The 12,891-nt window shown below is 39.7% G+C and overlaps 1 protein-coding gene and 1 long non-coding RNA gene across 2 annotated transcripts in view; one reads left to right on the top strand and one right to left on the bottom strand.

The window, feature by feature from the left end:
- Window positions 1-895, bottom strand: part of LOC109390328 (uncharacterized) — a 4,866-nt gene extending 3,971 nt beyond the window's left edge. The window contains exon 1 of the long non-coding RNA XR_002125553.1: window positions 859-895. This is a non-coding gene — a long non-coding RNA (uncharacterized LOC109390328). The remainder of the gene's footprint in view (window positions 1-858) is intronic.
- Window positions 896-2,030: 1,135 nt separating this feature from the next.
- LOC109390322 (asparagine synthetase [glutamine-hydrolyzing]-like) lies at window positions 2,031-3,861 on the top strand. Its single transcript, XM_019656636.1, is given in 2 exon segments — window positions 2,031-2,644; window positions 2,646-3,861. Coding segments are annotated over 2 exon segments (1,677 nt in total). The 5' UTR covers window positions 2,031-2,183.
- Window positions 3,862-12,891: the final 9,030 nt, after the last annotated feature.

The raw sequence follows: 12,891 nt of genomic DNA, 5'->3' as shown, positions 1-12,891 counted from the left end.
CGATTTGGTTGAGTTTTGGAGATTTTACAACAAGTTGAAGATGGAAGACCAAACTGTGCATTTTTGCCATATTTTACTGTTTTACTTCCATAAAGCGAAGAACACGTGTCAAACTTGTGAAAAGTTGCATAAAGTTTATGGTGACAATGCTCTACAAGAACGTCAGTGCCAACAATGGTTCACGAAATTCTGTGCTGGTGATTTTGATCTCAACGACGCTCCTCGGTCAGGGAGACTCACCGAGGTTGATGACAACAAAATAAAGGCATTGTTCAACTCAAACCCACGTTACATGACACAAGAGATTGCAGAAACATTGAACATCCATCATTCAAGCATTCACGACCACCTGAAGAAGCTGGGATACGTAAGCAAGCTCGATATTTGGGTTCCGCATGAACTCAAGAAGTTCATTTGACAGCACATATAAACATCCGCAATATGCTCATTAAAAGTGGGAAAAAATGATCTTTTTTTGAAGCGATTGATAACTGGTGATGAGAAATGGATTGTTTACAACAATGTGGTGCACAAACGGTCTTGATCTTGACATGATGGTTTGCCTTAAATGACATCGACAGCAGACATTCATCAGAGGAAGGTTATGCTCTCAGTGTGGTGGATTTTAAAGGTGTCGTGTTTTTCGAGCTCCTACCAAGGAACCAAATAATCAATTCAAATGTGTACTGTTAGCAATTGGACAGTTGGAACGAACCATCATCCAGAAATGTCCAGAGCTTGTTAATTGTAAAGGAGTTGTGTTCCATCGCGACAACGCGAGACCACACACAAGTTTGATCACCCGTCAAAAATTATTGGAGCTTAGATGGGATGTGTTGCCACACCCACCATACTCACCTGACCTTGCGCCGTCAGACTTCCATTTGTTTCGCTTTCTTCAAAACTTCTTGCGTGGTATAATGTTCAGTTCAGATGAGGCTGTAAATCAGCACCTTATTCAGTGTTTTCCAAATAAAGACAGGTCCTTCTATGAATGAGGAATTATAAAGCTCACTGAAAGATGGCAAAAGGTTATCGAACAAAATGGGCAATATGTCATTGATTGATCTTTGTTCTTTATATAAATAAATGACCTTTGAAAAACATAGACAAAATACGTCATGACTTTTCCAAAGACCCAATAGAATTACAAGAGATAACAAACTATTACATATCAGATTTCTAGGACTTTCATATAATTTCTGGAACACTTACGTTATAACATATCTTCATAAATATACTCTAAGATGGTTTAACATCACTTATCTGACAATGCTTCCCATGTAATTTTACATATCAAATAAGCCTAACTATTCTAACAACTCTCTTTTTATAAGGAGTGAGAACAAATCTTTTAAGATGTTCCAGGGACCCTCTATAAAATTCCAAATTTAGTTCAAGGTCAAAAAGATTTCATTTAGAATTTGATTTTGAGAAGTTTGTCAAAATATCAAAAGGTTTTAAAATTTTTTGACTAAATAAGGACCACAGATCGTTATGAAACAATATTTAGTTATTTAACCAAAGTGACAATTAAAGAATTCACAGGAAAATATAGAAAGTTACATAGTTCTGAGCAAAATCTAGCTCTGTTAATCTCAAGAAGACTAGGTTTACTTAAGTAATTGAGGGCCTGGTAAAACAGCAAACATAGGAAATTATTTTGATCAAACAGAGTCTTTGTTTTCTAGACAGAACACTTAAAAAGTAAAGAAAAACCTTTGTTTACAATTTCTTTTTAGGAGCAAACCAATAATCCAAGAAAACTTGTCCTTTCAGAAGAAGAAAGAAAATAAGGGTTTATAAATAAACATAACATAGATATATCATAGATATTAAAGATTTTTCAGAACTTTTACAAATTTTCAATCTTATCCAGCTTGACCACACATATAATTCCATTCCCAAGGTTTTATTTTCCCACAGAACTTCTACAATCGTCTTTAATCAGATTTTGTCCTATGTTCTCCTACTTCCCATTTGGAAATAATCAGCCTCACTTTTCAGCATCACTTTAGAGCAAAATTACTTTCTATTCCCTCAAAAAAAATGCATTTTCGGTCCTCATTCTTTCTTTTACCAAAAATACACATCATCCCCGCCCTGCTGCAGTCCGTAGCCCGGCTCCGCGCCACGCTCACCGGATCGTCTTGTGCCCAGAAAGGAAGTAGTTCCTTTGAACCATGTGTGGCATTTGGGCCCTCTTTGGCAGCGATGACTGCCTTTCTGTTCAGTGTCTGAGTGCTATGAAGATTGCACACAGGGGTCCGGATGCATTCCGTTTTAAGAATGTCATTGGATACACCAACTGCTGCTTTGGATTCCACCAGTTGGCGGTGGTGGACCCGCTGTTTGGAATGCAGCCAATTCGAGTGAAGAAATAGCCTTATTTGTGGCTCTGTTACAATGGTGAAATCTACAACCACCAAAAGCTGCAACGCCATTTTAAATTTGAATATCAGACCAAAGTGGATGGTGAGATAATCCTTCATCTTTATGATAAAGGAGGAATTGAACAAACAGTTTCTATGTTGGATGGGGTATTTGCATTTATTTTACTGGATACAGCCAGTAAGAAAGTGTTCCTGGGCAGAGATACCTATGGAGTCAGACCTTTGTTTAAAGCTATGACAGAAGATGGATTTTTGTTCAGAAGCTAAAGGTCTTGTTAACTTGAAGCACTCCACAGCTCCTTTTTTAAAAGTAGAGCCCTTTCTCCCTGGACACTACGAAGTTTTGGATTTAAAGCCAAATGGCAAAGTTGCATCGGTGGAAATGGTTAAATATCATCACTGCAGAGACAAGCCTCTGCTTGCCCTCTATGACAGTGTGGAGAAACTGTTTCCAGGTTTTGAGCTAGAAGCTGTAAAGAGCAACCTCCGGATGCTTTTTGACAATGCCATTAGGAAACGTTTGATGACAGACAGAAGGATTGGCTGCCTTTTATCAGGGGGCTTGGATTCCAATTTGGTTGCTGCTACCCTGTTGAAGCAGCTCAAAGAGGCCCAAGTCCAGTACCCTTTCCAGACATTTGCGATTGGCATGGAAGACAGTCCTGATCTACTGGCTGCTAGAAAGGTGGCAAATCATATTGGGAGTGAACACCATGAAGTCCTCTTTAACTCTGAGGAGGGTATTCAGGTCCTGGATGAAGTCATATTTTCTTTGGAAACTTATGACATTACAACAGTGCGTGCTTCCGTAGGTATGTACTTAATTTCCAAGTACATTCGGAAGAACACAGATAGCGTGGTGATCTTCTCTGGAGAAGGTTCAGATGAACTAACTCAGGGATACATCTATTTTCATAAGGCTCCTTCTCCTGAAAAAGCCGAGGAAGAGAGTGAGAGGCTGCTGAAGGAACTCTACTTGTTCGATGTTCTCCGAGCAGATTGAACTACTGCCACTCACGGCCTTGAATTGAGAGTCCCATTTCTAGATCATTGATTTTGTTCCTATTACTTGTCTCTGCCACGAGACCGGAGAATTCCCAAGAATGGGATAGAAAAGCATCTCCTGAGAGAGACATTTGAAGACTCCAATCTGTTACCTAAAGAGATTCTCTGGCGACCCAAAGAAGCCTTCAGTGATGGCATAACCTCAGTTAAGAATTCCTGGTTTAGGATATTACAGGAATATATTGAACATCAGGTTAGTGATGCAATGATGGCAACTGCTGCTGAAAAATTTCCCTTCAATACACCTAAGACTAAAGAAGGCTATTACTACCGCCAAATCTTTGAACACCATTACCCAGGCCGAGCTGACTGGCTCACCCATTACTGGATGCCCAGGTGGATCAATGCCACTGACCCTTCTGCCCGCACCCTGACCCATTACAAGTCAGCCGCCAAAGCTTAGGCACTCTCTAAACTCTAGAGTGAAAGTAAATGTTTCTTCTTATTGTGAAGGGTAGGGGCCCTGGGGGCCGGAAGGGGGAGCAGTGAGCGTCAACCATGCAGACTTGCTTGGAGGTGAAACGAAATAAGTCTTAAGTCTAAAACATTGAAAAAAAAATGCACATCATACTTTCCTTGTATACAGAGTTGTTTTTCTTATTTCTAGTAGCTTTAATTACATATATTAGAATTCTTAACTCTTAAAAACCTTAATTTCTAGTGCAAACTAAGAAGTAAGCAATTATGAATTGTCTTTTGCATTAGCATTTCTGTGGATTGGTAGACATAAATACCTTTTATAATTTCTAGAAACGTGTGATTTCTCATAGAAACTCTCTTGGCATGGCACAAGATATGTACCCCAATATTTTTTAGTTCCTCTGTAAAAGGAAGCTGCAACTGTATAAATATGTGTTCTGTAATTAATGTTTCAGTATTTTATAAATGATCTAGATATTTAACAAATTTTTATCATTTAGCTTAATAAGCAAACTTGAAAGTTTCAGGTTACCAAAAAGATTTGGGGAAACTATTTTAAATGTTCACCTAAATTTTTTCTATCCTTCTTACATCTATTTTACTTATTCTTTTTTTTTTTTTGGAAGATTTCATTGAGGAATTGGGGGAGGGGAACAGTGTTGGGGAATCAGGGAAGGGGAGTAGACAAGTTGCTGTCATTTTGTTGTTCAGTCTAGTTGTGGAGGACGTCGCTTCACTGGCCCATGTTGGTATTATCATTGCTCTTCTCAGCTGAGGCAGATCAGTCTCCAGCCATTCAACGGCCACTCACGGCTGCTCATGGCAGCTCACAGCAGTCACGACCGCCTAGCTCCAGGTGGAACTGTTGTTCACTATCTTAGCTATAGAGAACGCAGCATCACTGGTCCCCATGTGGGATCCGAACTGGATCCCTGCTGCTCAGAGCTGGTGTCCAAAGCCAGCTCTTAACCAACCCGCCACTCAGCTGGCCCTACTTATTCTTTTTTTAAGACCATGAGTTTTTAAAAGTTTTTTATTAAAATATAGCTAACATACAATATTATATTAGTTTTGGGTGTAAACCATAGTACCTAAAAAACTGACCACAATGATAAACCATCTGACACCAGACCATGCTATCATTGACTATCTATATTCCCTATGCTGTACATTACATCCCCATGACTAATTTGTTGTATACCTGGAAATTTGAACCTCAATTTCCCTTCACCTTTTCTGCCCATTTTACAAATTTTCAATTACGGTTGACATTCAATATTATTTTATGTTAGTTTCAGGTGTACAGCATTGTGGTTAGACATTTATATAATTTAAGAAGTGATCCCCCTGACTAGTCTAGTACCCATCTGGCACTATACATAGTTATTACCATATCATTGACTACATTCCCTATGGTTTATTTGACATCCCCACGACTATTTCATACTACCAATTTGTACTTCTTAATCCCTTCCCCTTTTCACCCTGTCCTTCGACCCCCTCCTATCTGGAAATCATCAGCTTGTTCCTTGAATCTATGAGTCTGTTTCTGTTTTGTTTGTTCATTTATTTTGTCCTTTAGATCCCACATATAAGTGAGATTATATGGTACCTGTCCTTCTCTGTCTGACTTATTTCACTTTAATTTATTTATTTTTAAAAATTATGTTTAGATTACTTATTAAAAAATTTCATCATACCAAGTTATTTTTCTTTTTTTTTTAAAGATTTTTATTGGGTAATTGGGGGAATGGGAACAGTGATGGGGAATTGGGGGAAGGGGAACAGACAAGTTGCTGTCGTTTTGTTCTTCAATCTAGTTGTGGAGGATGTTGCTTCACTGGCCCAAGTTGGCACCATCATTGCGCTCTTCCCTGGCGAGGCAGATCAGTCGCCGGCTTCTGGACGGCCGCTCACTGCGGCTGCTGGCCGCTCACGCTGGCTGCTGGCCACACACGGTAGCCCATGGCAATCCACTGCCACAGGGACTGCAGCCCACGCCGTCGCCGGCGACTCACGGCAGCCCAGCTCCAGGTTGAGCTGTTGTTCAGCATCTTAGCTGTGGAGGGCAGTGTCACTGGCCCTCATATGTGGGATCTGAACCGGGGCCCTCTGGCATCCCAAGCAAGTTCTTAACCATCGCGCCACTCGGCCGGCCCCCAAGTTATTTTTCTTACTGACAAATTTTGTAATAGAGATTAACATGAAATTATTTGACCTCTAGTAAACGTAGGTAGAATAAAAGTATTATATTTAATGCTCATAATTCTAAAGACATGTCTGTTTTAATTAAACCATCAAAATTAAACAAGCTTTAATACCAAATATTTCCCCAGATCACATGAACCTGAAATTCATTTAGGTTAGTTTCTATTAGATTTCTAAGAATTTAATTTATATAAGTGTTTGTTTAATTTTATTTAAGCCAATTACATAGAGCTCTTTTTTAAATTAAAATTTATTGGGCTGACAATAAATTAGTTAGTAAAATTAAATATGTTTCAAGTGTACAATTCTGTAATAATACATCATATTGTGTGCTCACCACACAGAGTCAGTTCTTACACACACACATCACCATATATTTGACCCCCTTTACCCTTTGGTAACCACTGAACTATTGTCTGTGTCTATGAGTTGGTTTTTTTTTTAATTTGTTTGTCTTATTCCTTTGTTGCTTTCAGTTTTATATCCCACAAATCAGTGAAGTCACATGGTTCTTGACCTTTTCTGTCTGACTTATTTCACTTAGCATGATAATCTCAAGATCCATTCATGTTGTTACAAATGGTACTATTTCATCTTTCCTTATGGCAGAGTAGTATTCCATTGTGTATATATACCACATCTTCTTTATCCAATCATCTATGGAAGGACACTTTGGTTGTTTCCATGTCTTAGCCACCATAAATAAAGCTGCAATGAACATCGGAGCACATATGTCTTTATGGATAAATGTTTTTGGATTTTTGGGGTAGATACCCAGGAGAGGGATTGCTGGGTCATATGGTAGGTAATTCTACTCTTAATTTTTTGAGGAACCTTCACTCTGCCTTCATTGTGGCTGCACCAATCTGCATTCCCACCAACAGTGTATGAGGGTTCCTTTTTCTCAACTGCCTCTCCAACACTTGTTATTATTTGTCTTGTTGATGATAGCCATTCTAACTGGTGTGAGGTGATATCTCATTATGGTTTTTATTTGCATTTCTCTGATGATTAGTGATGTTGAGCATCTTTTCATATGTCTATTGGCCATCTGTATGTCCTCTTTGGAAAAGTGTCTATTCAGGTCTTCTGCTCATTTTTTTTAAAGATTTTATTGGGGAATTGGGGGAGGGGAACAGCGTTGGGAAATCAGGGTAGGGGAACAGACAAGTTGCTGTCCTTTTGTTCTTCAGTTTAGATGTGGAGGGTGTTGCTGCACTGGCCCATGTTGGTGTTATCATTACACTCTTTCCAGGTGAGGCAGGTCGGTCGCCGGCCTCTGGAAGGCCACTCACGGCGGCTCTTGGCAGGTCACACCAACTGCCAGCCGCTCACGCTGGCTGCTGGCCACACACGGTAGCCCATGGCAGCCCACAGCCTATGCTGTCACCAGCGACTCATGACAGCCCAGCTCCAGGTCGAGCTGTTGTTCACCATCTTAGCTGTAGAGAGCAGTGTCACTGGCCCCCATGTGGGATCCGAACTGGGGCCCTGCTGCTCAGAACTGGCTTCCCAAGCCAGCTTTTAACCAACGTGCCACTCAGCCAGCCCCCCATTTTTTTTTTTAACGTAGAACTCTACCTCATTCTTTTAACAGTTGTATGGTATTTCACTGTTTTATTTATTTATTATAATTTTTTTAATTGGGGGTTGGGGAAGGGGAACAGTGTGGGGGAATTGGGGAGGGGCACTAGCCAAGTTGATGTTCTTCAATCTTTAGTTGTGGAGGGCACCAGTAGCCATCTGGCTGCCTATCGGCAGCTCTCGGCCTGTGAGCTCAAGAGGCCTTAGTTGTGGGTGGGCGTAGCCACCATCCCATGTGGGAGTCAAACCAGCAGCCTTGTTAAGAACGCATGCTCTATCCACTAAGCCATCCGGGCAGCAGCTCAGCTCAAGGTGCCAAGTTCAGTCTTAGTTGTGGGCGGGTGTAGCCCACCATCGAACAGGCAGCCTTGTTGTTAGGAGCATGTGCTCTCACCAGCTGAGCCATCCTGCCACCTGAAGTCAGCTCAGCAGAAGCTCAGCTCGGGCGCAGCTCACTGGCCCACGTGGAAATTGAACCGGCGACCCTGTTGCTCAGAGTTTTGAATCTTTGGTAGGATTCACTAGTGAAGCCATCTGGTGTTGGACTTTTGCTTTTGGAAAGGTTTTGGATGACTGATTCAATTTCCTTACTGTTGATCAGTCAGTTAGATGTTCCAGTTCTTTGTGATTCAGTCTAGGAAGGCTATATGTTTCTAAGAACTTGTCCATTTCTTCTAGGTTATTGAATTTGGTGGCATATAGTCCTTCACAGCATTCTTGGATGATATTTTGTATTTCTGCGGCATCCGTGGTAACTTCTCTTTCATTTCTGATTTTGTTTATTTGTGTCTGGTTTATAATCTTTGTGAGTCTAGCCAAGGATTTGTCAATTTTATTAATTTTTTTCAAAGAACCAGCTTTTTGTTGCATTAAATTTTTTCTATTGTCTTTTTGTTCTCTATTTCATTAAGTTCTGCTCTGATTTTTATTATTTCCTTTCTTCTGCTGACTTTGGGTTTCAGTTGTTCTTCATTTTCTAGCTCTTTAAGGTGTAATGTGAAGTTTTTTATCTGGGAATTTTCTTCTTTCTTGAGATAAGCCTGTAATGATAGAAATTTCCCTCTTATTACTGTTTTTGCTGCATCCCAATAACTTTGATAGGATATACTTTCATTCTCATTTGTTTCTATGGATCTTTTGATCTCTCCTCTTATTTCTTCTTTGATCCAGCTGTTCTTTAAAAGCATGCTGTTTAATTTCCACATATTTGTGGGTTTTCCTGCTTTCTTTTTGCAGTTGATATCCAATTTCAACACTTTGTGATCAGAGAAAATGCTTGGTATGATTTCAATCTTCTTAAATTTGCTGGGGCTAGTTTTATGTTCCAATACATGGTCTATCCTTGAGAATGTTCCATGTACACTAGAAAAGAATGTATAGTCTGATGTTCTAGGATGAAGTGCTCTATAAATGTCAATTATGTCCATTTCATCTAATGTGTCATTTAAGGCTGATATTTCATTTATTTTCTGTTTGGATGATCTATCCATAGCTGTCAATGGGGTATTTAGGTCCCCTACTATAATTGTGTTTTGGTCAATTTCTCCCTTTAGTTCTGTTAGTAGTTTCTTTGTATATATTTTGCTGCTCCCTGATTGGGGGCATAAATATTGATGACTGTTATGTCTTCTTGTTGTATAGTCCCCTTTATCATTATGAAATGTCCATCTTTGTCTCTTGTTACCTTTTTTATCCTGAAGTCTGTTTCATCTAATATAAGTATGGCTACACCTGCTTTTCTCTGAATACCATTTACTTGGAGTGTCAATTTCCACTTTGAGTCTATATTTGTCCTGTAGCTGAGATGTGTCTCTTGGAGGTAGCATATGGTTGGGTTTTGTTTTGTTATCCAATCTGCTACTCTGTGCCTTTTTATTGGTGAATTCAGTCCATTTCCATTTAGGGTGGTTATTGATAAATGAGGATTTCCTATCTTTCTACCTTTTGTTTTCTGGTGGCTCGGCGTCTCCATTGTTTCTTTTCCCTTTTGTTGCTGTCTGTTATTTCAGTGTGGTGGTATTCTATGATTTTTCCCTCTGTTTCTTCTTTTTTTTATGTTATAGATTTCAGTTCTGGATTTTTTTCAGTGGTTACCATTAAGTTTATGTAAAAGAAAATTTCATATTTACAATAGTACTTTTTCTTGAGCATGCTTCTTATCTCCATTCCCCTTTGCAGGTTCAGACCTTTACTCTCTCTGCTTTTATTTTTTGTTGTCACAAATTATCCCTACTTCTGCTGTGAGTTGATTTCTGAGTTGCAGTAGCAAGTTGTTTTTTCTTTTTTCCTTTTTAAATTTTTTTTTTCTTCTTTGACCTGTATGTTATGCTTAAGTGCATAGTGCCCTGGTTTTTCATTTCCTTCTTCTGTCTGTCTGTTCGTAATACTACTCATGGTTTTGCATTCTTTTGATTTTTTTTGTTTCAGATGGAATAGCTTCCTTCAGTATTTCTTGTAATGCAGGTTGTGTGTTAGAAAATGCCCTTAGCTTCTGTATGTCTGGAAAGGTCTTTATTCCTCCTTCATATTTAAAGGATATCTTTGCTGGATATATTATTCTTGGCCCATAATTTCTCTTCTTCAATAGATTGAATATTTGATTCCACTCCCTCCTAGACTGTAGAGTTTCTGCTGAAAAATCTGATGATAATCTAATGGGCTTTCCTTTGTAGGTTACCATCTTCTTTTCCCTGGCTGCAATGAGAATTCTTTCTTTGTCATTAATTTTTTACAGCTTCAGTAAAATGGAGAAGTGCCTTGGAGAAAGCCTGTTGGGATTGAGGTAATTAGGTGTTCTGTTTGCTTCTTGGATTTGGGGATTCAGTTATTTCCACAAGTTTGGCAAGTTCTCATTCACTAATTTGTTTGAATATACTCTCTGTCCCCTTCTCCCTTTCTTCTCTTTCTGGTATAACCATTATTCTTATGTTGCTCTTTCTGATGGGGTCAGAAAGTCCTTGTACAGTTCTTTCATTTCTTTTAACTCTCAAGTCTCTCTCTTCTTCCATCTGTGTCACTTCCAGATTTCTATCTTCAATGTCACTGATTCTTTCCTCCATCTGGTCAGCTCTATTACCTAAGCTGGCTATTTAATTCTTCTTTTATTGAGTTCTTAATCTCCAGAATTTCTATTTGGTTCTTTTTTTTTTAATTTCAATCTGTTTGGTAAAAATGTTTATTTTGGGAGCACTAGTTCCCAGTTGCTCTGGTCCTTGGTTCCAGGAATTCTCCCCTCTCTCTGCCATTATCATTTTGCCCTCTTTACTGGCTCTTTCTCATCAGCATAAAAACTTACTGATATTTCTTCCATCTTAAAAAAAAAATCTTGATTCTATTTTTCCCACCAGTTACAGCCCAATTCCCCCCACCCCCCTCTTTTCTCCTTTAAAGCACTGTCTGTACTTGGGCATGCCAATACCTGTCCTTTCATGTTCTTTTCAAGCTATTTCAATCAGGCTTGTATTCCCACTACGCCAGAAAATTGCACCCACACTGGCCTGCCTCTGACATAGCCAATCATTGCTTCCTCCTTACGAATACTATCTTTACTTGGCTTCCAGGACACCACACTCTAGGTTTTTTCCTACTTTATTGGTGGTTCCTTTTCATTCTCCTTTGCTGATTTTTCTTCCCCCAGTCATACTAGAGTTGGAATTACTTCCTTGGTAATCTTAACAGTCTCATGAGGTTAAGTGTGGAATATATGCCTCTGATTCTCAAATTTATATTTTTAAACCAGAACTCCCTTCCAAACTCTTCACTTCTTGTACTCAATTGCCTCATCTACATTTCTACTTGGATATTTAAGAGACACCTCAGGCTTCACATATCCATGCCCTCCTGATGTTTCCCACCTCCAAACTTGCTCCTTTTCAGCATCTTCTATTCCAGTTGATGGAAATGCCATCCTTACATTTGCTCAGGCCAAAACCCGTGGAGCTATCTCTGATTCTCTTTCTTTTATACCCCAAATCCAAATTCTGCTGTCCCTATCTTCAAAACATCCAGAATCTGAACACTTCTTACCACCTCACTGCCACCATGCTGGTAAGAGCCATCTTGCCTGCATTTCTGCACTATCTGACTAACTGGTTTCCCTGCTCCAACATTCGCCTACTGTCTCTTTTCAGATAGATACTCAAGTAATTTTTATAAAACACAAGTCAGAAAACATCACTGCTCTGCTCAACTTTTCCGTGGTTCCCATTTCACTTTCGCATAAGAGCCACAGTCTCTATCACGACACGCAAGGCCCTACATGAGCTGAGCCTTTTCTTACTATTCCTTCCTTCATTTACTTTACTCCAGCTCCAGTTATCTCCTTCCAGTTCTTGAACATTCTCAGCCTTTGTTCTGTCTGTTTTCTCTGCCCAGAATGGTTTTCCTCCATGTATCTGCATGTCAAACTCTCTTACTTCCTCTTTGCTTAAGTATACCTTCCTATAAGGGAGCCACCCTCACCAAAGAAAAAAGAAAAAGAAAAAAAAATGTTCGTTTTGTTCTTTGATTGTGTTTCTGAGTTTATTAAATTGCTTGTCTGTGTTTTCTTGCATCTTGTTGAGTTTTCTCAGAATTGCAATCTTGAATTCTCTGTCATTTATGTTACATATTTCCAGGTCTTTAAGCTCATTTTCTGGAGACTTTTCATTTTCTTTCTGAGCTGCCTTGTTACCTTGGTTTTTCATGGCAATTAATGAATTATTATTTCTCTTCCTGGGCATCTACAAAAGTGGCTTCTGCAGCAGGTTGTTGGTGTTAGTGGACTGTTTTATTGTCTCTCCTGCTGCAGCCTTTTATTCTCTCTCACACTGTAGCATTATATTCTCCCTTGAACTATTCCAGCTTCTCACATGATTGGGTGGTTCTCTGGAAGATGGGCTTCTCCTCTGTGAGCAGGTCACCTGGGTCTCAGGGTACAGTCTCTGTGGGGGGATGTAGACGGTGATAGACATCTGAGCTTCTGAAATCCCAGTGCTCCCCCTGCAGCCCAATGCAGAGCCTGTGTGTCTCAGCACTCTGGTTGCTCCTGCAGGGATCTATCCAGAAAGGTGGAGGCAGGGTGAGCTGTGAGTTGTGGCTCTGAGCAATGGTGACTACCAGTCCACAGCTGTCTTGCCCCACAGTTCCTTCCCTTTCGCTGGAATTAGTTGCGCTGTGAGTCTGTGGCTGCAGGGCTGCAATTCTCAGCATTGTAGATATTCTTGTTGCAGGGAACCCAAAC

This window comes from Hipposideros armiger, unplaced genomic scaffold (genome assembly GCF_001890085.2).
Source record: "Hipposideros armiger isolate ML-2016 unplaced genomic scaffold, ASM189008v1 scaffold_264, whole genome shotgun sequence".
Taxonomy (NCBI): domain Eukaryota; kingdom Metazoa; phylum Chordata; class Mammalia; order Chiroptera; family Hipposideridae; genus Hipposideros; species Hipposideros armiger.
The sequence above is the reverse complement of the archived record's forward strand: the minus strand, read 5'-3'. Positions and strand labels throughout refer to the sequence as shown.